Consider the following 10,603-nt stretch of genomic DNA (forward strand, 5'->3'; position numbering starts at 1 on the left):
TAAATGTCCATCACCTGATGAGTGGATCAAGTAGATGTGGTTTATATATACAATGAAATACTACATGGCAATGAGAAAGAATAAAATCTGGCCATTCGTAGCAACGTGGATGGACCTTGAGGGTGTCATGCTAAGCGAAATAAGTCAGGCAGAGAAGGACAGATACCATATGTTTGCACTCATAGGTCTAACAGGAAAACAGGAGAAACCTAATGGAGGACCAGGGGGAGGGGAAGAGGGAAAGAGAGAGTTGGGGAGAGAGAGGGACGCAAAACTTGAGGGACTATTGAATACTGAAAATGAACTGAGGGTTGAAGGGGAAGGAGGAGAGGGGAAAGAGGTGGTGGTGATGGAGGAGGGCACTTATGGGGAAGAGCACTGGGTGTTGTATGGAAATCAATTTGACAATAAACTATTTTTTAAAAAAAGACACAATCATTGTGCCTTCTCTTTGTGATTTTACCTAAATTTATTAGCCTTGACTAACTTTGGCCTTTTCAGGAAAAAAAACACAAAGTGATTCATTATTCAGTCTTCTCTGACAGTATGCCTTGCTTCGCATATTTTGCGTATTTGCATATTTTCATAGAATCTTATACTTTCCTTTATAGTATGTGGTACAAGTATAATTAATGTGTAGCCATTGTGCATCTAAACTTTAACCTCCTAAAGGGCAGAAACATTCTATATTATTCACTATTGTATCCCCAGTGCCAGGCCTGGGATTTAGTAGATATTCCATAAATACGTATTAAGCAAATTAATATTTATCATTATTGATGTCAGAGCTTATCCTAGACACTGTGGATAAAAAATATTTTTTAAAAACTCTGCCTTGAAGAGCTCTCAAAATTGTTTATATTTTATGTACAGAATGTCCAGTTAATTCAAAGTCAAAAAGAATGATGGCTCCAAATAACAAATCTGACTTATAAAGCAACAGAGAAATGAATAAGAACATAGTTTAATGGACTAATATAATCTGAAGTGGAAAAAATACTTGAGGAAGTTGTAGAGATCATTGAGAATAGAAAGTGGACATATCTATTTTCTTTTACATAGTTTCTAATATATAGGAATGAATTATGGACACTTTAGTTAGTATATAATATGATCATCCCAATCCCCAGTGCCTGAACACTAATATAGCAAATTATACCTTAAAGTTCCTCTCGATTTATAATTCCTTCAAGTATCCCTCAACTTACCAATCTGGCACCGTGTCCCAAGTGCCTGAAATATTTGACAGTCACATGTACCAGTCTTAGAACAGAAAGCTCCATTAAGGCATTCATGAGGGCAAGAACCTGACAGGCAAAAAAAATAAGTTATCTTCTGGCGTGCATCAGTTCTTGTAAACATAATATGTCAAGATTTAGCTTGGACTAACTGTAACCATTATTAATTCGAACAGAACCCTGGGCCTCTTGCCTTGATGAGCTAAAGAATTAAGCCTGTCAAGTCTCTATCTAGTTCATTTCATTATGTGTGTTGTGAAATAAGAAAGACAGGATTTCACATCTCAAACTACCCTGAGAGCAAAGGTTAGCTTCCTTCAAGCAATTGAAAGGTCAAGTTCCCATGTAAGGAATCCCTGTCCCAGATGATGAGAACCAGAAATACACAAACTGCAGATAATTCTGTTCACGGAGTTTGGCCCTGGCTGCACATCCAATGGTCTCCATCTCCAGGAACAAGTGTTGTATTAAAGAATAGGGCCCATCATTCGCGGGAGGGATCAGGTAAAGCATTAAAAAACTCAAATGGAAGCTCCCATTTTTGAAGAGAAGAATTAAACACTTCACTCAAAGTGTGTGTATTAATTAATTTTCAAGCTCAATTACAAATAATACATTCTTTCTGACTCATACGTAATTTTAATAGGGTATAAACCAAAGTCTTGGCTGGCCATCACCAAAAATACTCTTTTTTGTAGAAAGAAAAATTGTCCCAAAGGATTATACTGAAAAGAGGAAGCAAGAAATTATGAGCTACTAAGTACGTTTTTAAAATGCAAATGAATCACAGTGAACATTTTTCCTCTAAAAAGGAGAGAGGACAAGGAGCAGTTGGCAAATTTCAAGCAGGAAGAATTTAAGTATCACTTCAAGAGAACCAGAAGACATCTCTGAGTCACTCTAAAGTAGTACTAAAAACTGAGCCTTTCGGGAATATGTTAGGGTCACGGAAGGCAGTTAATGAACTGTGATGAATTAACCACAATTCTGCCAAAGTCAGGAATAAGAAAACCCTATTAGTTTTCAACTTTTGAGATACATCAATTTAAAGTCTTTTTACATTTAAAGACCTACAACTCTATATCTTAACTGAGGGAAAATGAGCTCTTCCAGTTTTGATCATAAAATAGGTAAAAAGTTATGTTTTTCACAGATTTAAATGCAGTTTTCCCTATAAATTTTATCTTAGAACACAATATTACATTTTTTACAATAAATAAATATCTAGACAAACAAATGTATCCCCTTTAAAAATTTATTTACAGCCCTGTTTATTCTCCTGAAAACAAGTATCAAGCCAAAACTAGACAGGAATTGTTGCTATTTTAAATAAAAGGAAAAGTTTGAATTAAATCTCAAACTATCATCAGCATTATGCTTCGTGGAAATGAGAAATGGATAAGCCAAAATAAAGATATCAAGGAATCAAGGAACAAGAAAATGACTCAGAAAGAAATTTGCTGATACCCAGTAATATCTTTCCTGATCATGTAGCTAGCAACTTTGTCTAATTTTTAACCCTCCTAATTTACAAAAATAATTCAAATTTCTACATAAAGAGAACTTAACTATTACTTATTACCACCTTGGCTCAGTACCCTCCTTATATTAAATGGCAATAGTTAATTCAATATATTTCTCAAGGGGGTCTTTTAAGAAAGCAAACAGAAAAATGTAGGCATGACACTGACCTTTTATTTTGCTCTCACCCCAATTAATAGCTTCGTGGAAGAAATATCTTGGAGATGTTGCTTCAAACTTCAAAAGAAAGAAATAAGAATTCAAGATAGTTAAATTATTTAATTTGAGGCAAACATGCAAATTAGAAACTCTGAGAAATAGTTACAGATAAAGCACTTATAAAGTGCTGACTCTCTGTCTTTGACCTTTGGGGGCAATCTCAATGAGGCAGAAAGGGCTCCTCAGGATGTCATTAGAGAAGGTGACTTCAAGCTTTGGTTTTGTCTCTTACTTGACTTTAGTAAGTCTTTCTCCCCCTCTGAGCTCAGTTCTTCTCCTGCCTCCCTCTCCTCTTTGGAAAAGAGCCTGAATAAAGTCTAATATTTGGATTAACTGACTGGTTTGCCTACAGAAGTAGCTCTTCTCTGATATTTCCAAGTGCAGATCGGTCTGGAGAATATGCATGGGGCTGATAGGTCTTTTTATAGCCCCTCCAGACACTTTAGGGTAATGGTTAAGAATATGAATTATGGAATCAGACAGACGTGGATTAGAGTCTTGATTTGCCATTACATACTCATAGGCAAGTTTCCTAACTTCTTTAAAAAAGTTTCTTGGGGTGTCTGGGTTACTCAGTCGATTAAGCAGCCGACTTCTGCTCAGGTCATGATCTCATGGTTCATGAGTTAGAGCCCTGTGTCAGGCTCTGGACTGACAGCTTAGAGCCTGGAACCTGCTTCAGATTCTGTGTCTCCTGCTCTCTTTGCCCTTTCCCTGCCCATGCTTTGTCTCTCTGTCTCTCAAGAATAAATAAACATTAAAAAAAATTAAAGAAAAAGTTTCTTAACCTTAGTTCCTTCTTTTACTTGTCTGTAAAATGGGAATAATGGTACATACTTAAATGTGCAGTTATGACAGTGAATTAAAATGATGTATGCAAAAATTCCAGCAGAGTGCCTCACACATAGACAAAAAGAGATTTATATTAATGTAAGCAAACCAGGTAAAACCTTAAGATTTTGGGAGATTATAGCTTACAAGCAAACAATTTTGGGTTACCAAGCCTAACCACGTAAGGGTTTTTATTCAAACTTAATGATAATTTAGTGTATTGTCTGAACCAATGTCCTTTCCAATAGCATTTCTATGTTCACCAGAAGAACACATGCTCCTAAAACTTTCCATATAATTGTCAAATTGAGTACCAGAGGTCATAAGAAAAACTGGAAAAGGTGACAGACAAGAAGAAAGTGGGGAGAGGGATGTGACTTCAGGTACAAAATCCTACCTCAACAGATCCTGGTCTCCTTCCTGCATTCAGTTTTATTTTGGCATTTTCTAGTGAAGTACTTGTTCTTTTAATAGCCGAACCTGCCCCATTCCAGGAAAGAGGACTCCCACACTCTCTCTCTCTCACATTCCAACACTCCTTTCTAAACTCCTTGAGCCACGCTATGCCTCAAAGCCCACTGCTTCTTGTTCTCATTCCTCCCTGGTTTTATCGTCCCTGCTCAATCTCCCCGTTTTGCCCTTGCCTCTGTCTTCAAAGTAACCTAAATTCACGGCAGTCTATGACTTTGATTCCCCCCAAGACAGCAAGTCTTCATTCTCTGCAGTCATAGTGGTTCCAACTGTCCACATCTAGCACAGCCACCAATATTCCTGGGCACCAAAATCTTCTTACTTCAGCTCCAATGAATTATCTCTGATGCTCACTAACAGGGTCTACTGGTTTCAACACTGACTCATACAGACTTATGACCCTGAACAAATTATTTAAAATTTTTTGAATGTTTATATACCTTCAAGAGAAAGAGAGAGAGAGAGAGACCCCAAGTGGAAGTGAGGCAGAGAGAGAGGGAGACACAGAATCCGAAGCAGCTTCCAGGCTCTCAGCCATCAGCACAGAGCCTGATGTGAGGCTCGAACCCATAAACTGTGAGATCATGACCTGGGCCGAAGTTACACTCTTAACGGACTGAGCCACTCAGGTGCCCTAGAAATGATTTCTTTATAGCCCTACCTTCATTAGCATTTATTATCTAGACAATAAGCACTGCTATTCATTTTATGCCTCTAGCATGGTCCCTGGTATGTCATCAAGAAATACCAATCGAACTGAAAATAGGCATAACTCAAATGAGAATGATCTGCCTCCCAAGCCTGTTTAGAACTATGAGTATAAAAGATTTGGGGGGTGCCTGGGTAGCTCAGTCAGCTGAATGTCTGACTCTTGATTTCAGCTCAGGTCATGATCTCATTGTTTGTGCTGGCAACATGGAGCCTGCTTGGGATTTTCTCTCACCCTCTCTCTCTGTTTCTCCCCTGCATGTGTTTTCTCTCCCTCTCTCTCACTAATAAATAAACATTAAAAAAAAGATTTTGTTGATGCCCATACCCCCACATCCTCTCAGCCCCACCTGCATCTGGGTTTCTGTGCACATCAATACCCTCCAACTTCAAGCACTGGCTTCTTTCTGTCTCTGCCTCAGGGCAGAATTCAAGCAGGACAGACCTCAGCAAATGACTTCCAGGGGATATAAGGACCTCAGAAACCACCCTCAACCAATGAGAGACAGGAATCAGCAGATGAGGATCCCAGCTTCCCTCCTCCCTTGGAGAAACAATTCTTCACACATTCTACACTGCGCCTCAGGGGACCACCACCAAGACCGAGCCCCCAAAGCCCCTCCTTTCTACACTCTAGGAGATTTTCCCCCTTCCTGGTCACACTTCTCTCTCTCTCTCTCTCTCTCTCTCTCTCTCTCTCTCTCTCTCTCTCTCTCTCACCTGTGTACTTCCCAAATAAATTGACTACACCCAAATCTCCCTCTCAGGGCCCGCTTTCAGGAGGAAACATTTTGAAATGTAACGCAAATGCAGAAGAAGTCCGGGCAGTGGCTGTGTACGTTCACATAACTGAAACAAGATGACAGCTCATTCTTCCTCCTTGCTGATAACAGCCCCGCAGGAGGATGAGAAGCACTGAGAAACAGAATGTTGTTGAGAAATCACTGCAGTGCACAAACACACCATTGACAGAGGTCTGTGTCTACCCTTTCCTGGCTCATTCTTCATCTCATTGCCAACATATTTCTGAATCCTTACCTTGCACAGGTATCTATTCATCAATGCTCTGTCTTCCTAAAAGCAGGAGTTGTGAATCAGTGGGCAAGATTAACCTTAGGACAGATGAAATTTCATGTAGCGCATGATTATGACCTCACTACCCTTCCGCATTTCTTCTATTAAAACCTGTTCAGATGTTAAATAATTTTGATGCATGTTCTCTAGTGGCAGGAAAGAGAAGGGCAGGCATGGTATCCTGCGCTGCATCCTCTCTAAGTGGGAAACCAAGACAAGGTGAGTGGATCCCTCCCTTATTAACCAGAGATAACTCCTTTAGGGTAAATTATACAAATTCTAAAATACCTAAATGGACAATAGTATAACCCTATCCATAGGTCATTTCATGGGACAACTTTGGGGTCTATTTCACAGATTTTTAAAACTAGTAGGTGCACCAACATGCAGTTTTTCTCAAAACTGGGTTTTCTAATGAGTCATGCTGATGTCTTTCTGTGGTTTCCATGGTCAACTGACAAGCATGTAGTTAAATACTTCAGAGAAACATCATTTCAACCCCTTCACATGATACATAAGTGTGTAAGTACATAAGACACTCTTTTTAAGTGTTTTGTTTTTAAGAAGAAAAAAAGTGTTTCTATTTCAAAGACAATTTTTTGCCCATCTTAGTCCCTCTCCCCCCAAAAAAGTTTCTGAATAAGAGTAAATTAATTCTGTCCTCTAAATTGGCACAGACAGCCTATCAAATCCATCTTGGGCTCTCTTTAATTAACACCAAAACATGTGAAAATTCAGGCACTTACCAGAAAATACTAGCAGAACTGACTGCAGTTCAGAACTTGACAAAGGCTTCCTTAAATATATAAACTGTTTGCTATATAAATATTCAAATCACATTACTTTCCCATAAATGCCTTTAAGTTAGGATTCTCTATTTTACCATCCATCTTTTATAGAGAAATATTGTTAAAATATTTGAACATTCCAATCATAGTTTGCCAATATTGTAATTATGTTACCCAACACCCTTTGGTGTGGGTACCCAAGCCGAAGGGCCTCCTCGAATTCAGTGCTACCTGCCCCTCCAAAAATAAAGGTCACCTCTCCAAAGGTGTCGGTCATTGAGAATTGTCAGACAATATGAAAGCTGTCTGTCAGGACATCAGGGCACCTCTGATGCCTTTTTGCAAGTATTAACTCAAATCACATATACCTCCCTCTGCCCCTGTTCACTTGCATTTGTTTGATTGTCATCGGCCTGCTATCTTGCTTAAGTTTTAAAACGATTAAAAATTTTTGGCACATAAATGAGATCCAATCTCCCACACATGCTGTGAGCCTATCAGTAGATAACTGAGGCAAATAGCAAAAAAGCATTCGACAGAAAAAGTCAACATGAACTAAGCATGAATTTGAGGGCTGTAGAAAAGCAGTAGAGAAATTACTTTGCCTCTTCTCCTTCCTGTCTTGTTCTAGCATTTTCCCCCTTCACAAAGGTCTCATTGTTGAAGTGACAGCAAAGTCCCGAAGCAGAATGGATTATTTCTCTGCCTCTCTCCATTTGAGGCATAACCTACCTGTGCTGCTAAAAGAGCTCTTTTCTGCCGATTTTCATGAAACCCGTTTCTGGAAGAAAACAAAAAGAACTTGTATAGTCAAAGGCCCCTAGGCAACCTGAACAAGCCTTTCCCAAGAGAGCTGATGTTTCCCTCCTGATTTCCATCACTTTATCAAAGAGGTCTTTCTTGGTGTAACATTTAAAAGGTGCCCCTCCCCTTCTGGAGGGGTTAGATTTGGGTGGCAGCGCTGTCTCATTTTACAAAATTCAGGAGTGTCCCCAGATCTCTCTGGTCTCTGATGTAAACTGAATTTTAGGAAGGAACTTGCAGATAGAGAAGTAAACAAAATAGTGTAATACTGTAGCACCAACACACATGATATTTTCTCCACATGACCATAAAACCCGTGAGTAAGTATTCACCAAGACCGAATTCGCTTTTTCCAGACATAATACTTACTTCTCTCCCTTTCCATGTCATAAAGCATAGATTAACATTAGTGTGATTAAGCACATCAATCTGTGATTTATCAAAATCAGATGATCAATAGAATTCTGCTTTTCATTATGCAGATCAGTTTAGTCCAAAGAATGATTTTCATTATTTAGTGCTAGAACAATTTTATTTTTCTGTCATTAAACATTATTTTACTCTATGTTTAGATAGAGCATATTTGTAATCAACAAAGTATATTAAGAATTTAAAGGGAAGATTACTGAACATAACTTCTTTATAAATCTTTAAGGTGAAAGTAATATCTCTTTACTATCTACAGTCACTGGACCCCACCAAAAACTCATAATTAAAGTGAAAGGAAAGACTTTTTCTTCATGAACAGGGGGATGAATGCGTGAGAATTTTTAATTTGTGGAAACGTCTCATGTCATTATTTTGTAAAACATTTAGTTTATTTTTTTTTCAAAAGCAGATACATTTATCTGTGGAGCTCTGCTCATTTCCATTAACTTAGGTTTTAGAGGACAGGAAGAACAACAAATACTCACTCTGATACTCTTGTCAGGATGGAGGATGCACAAATATATCCTGCCAGAGATAAATATATACAAATAAGAATGGGGAAAAAATTATCAACAGATGGTGGTCATAGGTTCTGGTTGTTAACAGATCACGGTAACCTAAATTCTAAAACTTAGACTGAGTTTTGCTGGGAGTTATTTTGCATTTTCTAGAGGATTTTGAGCAGCAAATTCTCTGTGAGTCATCAAACTCAATGGTAATCCAGATAGAAGGAACAGTACACCTAGATTTATAGAGGCATAAGACAGTGGAAGAAGCACTAGATTTGCAGTCAGAGATCCAAATTTTAGTCTTGGTCCTACCATTAGTAAATGCCAACACACATCAAAAAATGATGGTGTTAGACAAATCCATCTTTAAAGTCCCCTCCAGCTCTCAATGCTCTATGACATTTTCTCCTTGGAATTTCTGTCATTACAAGGATTGGAAGACTGAGTCCATAACCTCTCTAGTCTTATATTTCAGTAATTTCTCTCACTTCCCCTACAAGCTCCAAAACATACAGCTCTTTTCAGGATTAAAAACTAACAAGTGAATGTAAATAAATGTTTTCTCCATGAAAACATTCTATAAATATTAATTTATAAATAAGCTTGTTATAAAAAGAATTGAAAATCAATTTTTTGCTCTAAATGATAAAGTGCTTCTTAAAATCACTATTCACCATTCTAGAGGCTGGTGGTATGAAGAAAATTTAAGTACTCCATTTCTCTTGACTTATTATAAAGTTTCAAATGTTTAAGTTATACCAACAACCATTTTAAATCACCTTTTAGAAAAGAAAAAGTTGGCATCAGAGTTTCTTCCAGTATAGTTGCTTATGATGATAAAAGCATGATTTTATCATCTGAAGAAGAGACTCAAATAAAAACTAAAGTTCCAAAATTATCTACATTACCAAGAAATTTCAAAAAGATGATCTGGGTGTCATTTAAGATTCATTCACTCCAATGACTTCAACGTGCCTTTCAGTGTAAGGGAACACTGTTCATATCAGTTGCAAGAGAGACTAAAACACAACAAAATAAAGCAAAAATTTCATATAACTTCTTACCTTGTAATGACAACAGTAAATGAAGGAAGAATACACTCCGAGGTATCATTAAATTGAGTTTCCTCACAATGGTCATTTCAGTGGAGCCTTTCTCCCTGAAATGCAACCAAATTGTTGGTCTTTACTATGATGGCATCCTAGAAGTATGCGTATGTGTAGAGTGCTCAAATTCTTATAAATATAACTTTGTGATAAAGAAATTCAAAAAGAAGTTCCAGTCTTTCTCACTACATACAGCATCTGAAACTTTAGAGCTTGTGGGCAACCCTTTGGCTGAGTCCCTCATTAGTGATGCAAGGCAGCTGCTTACCTAAGCCCGTATTAGTTACACCTACCCCCCTCCTGCACATCTTACGCCTTTTTGGCCTATATTAGTCTTTTACAACTTCTAAATAAGACAGCAGCATCAAAAAAAAAAAACACAACAACAAAATGCCTGTTGTTATCTCCTGATGTCACAGAAGATAACCGTTAGTCCTAATTGTTGATCTATTATCTGTGTGTTTTATTCACAAAGTAATTACCTGTCCTTTGAAGGAAAAAAGGGTGAAATATAATCCTGTCAATTGTTTCTAGAGTGTCTAGATGGTCTCATAACATTTTCTTTAGATATTAAAAGTAAACTAAAATTATGTGCATGTTTTCAACTCAAGTCCCATTACAATGTAGTTTAAATTGACATATTCATGTGCCGCAGATCTTTCTGTTAAACATTCTATACCAGAAGTAGAATATAACACAAAAAGGTGATATTCTATTTCTGACTCTACAAAGAATCTAAAGTAAAGTAAAGCCCTGAAGATCCTCCCTTCACGCCCCATTCTTCCATTCTCTATGACAGGTACCCACTTAGACTGCAAAAGAGGGCTTCTTATTTCAGCAGTGAGCACACTCTTGTTCTCTGGAAGTGACTGACTGACTATCTAGGTGGGCATCAGAGAACAGCT

The 10,603-nt window shown here is 37.8% G+C and overlaps 1 protein-coding gene across 1 annotated transcript in view; it reads right to left on the bottom strand.

The window, feature by feature from the left end:
* OTOGL (otogelin like) overlaps nucleotides 1-9,705 on the bottom strand; it is a 142,162-nt gene extending 132,457 nt beyond the window's left edge. The window contains 5 exon segments of the mRNA XM_029954585.1: nucleotides 1,209-1,307; nucleotides 2,930-2,996; nucleotides 7,583-7,631; nucleotides 8,569-8,608; nucleotides 9,657-9,705. Coding sequence (XP_029810445.1) covers nucleotides 1,209-1,307; nucleotides 2,930-2,996; nucleotides 7,583-7,631; nucleotides 8,569-8,608; nucleotides 9,657-9,705 — 304 coding nt within the window.
* Between the last annotated feature and the right edge of the window lie 898 nt (nucleotides 9,706-10,603).

The sequence above is a fragment of the Suricata suricatta genome, chromosome 10, assembly GCF_006229205.1.
Source record: "Suricata suricatta isolate VVHF042 chromosome 10, meerkat_22Aug2017_6uvM2_HiC, whole genome shotgun sequence".
Classification (NCBI taxonomy): domain Eukaryota; kingdom Metazoa; phylum Chordata; class Mammalia; order Carnivora; family Herpestidae; genus Suricata; species Suricata suricatta.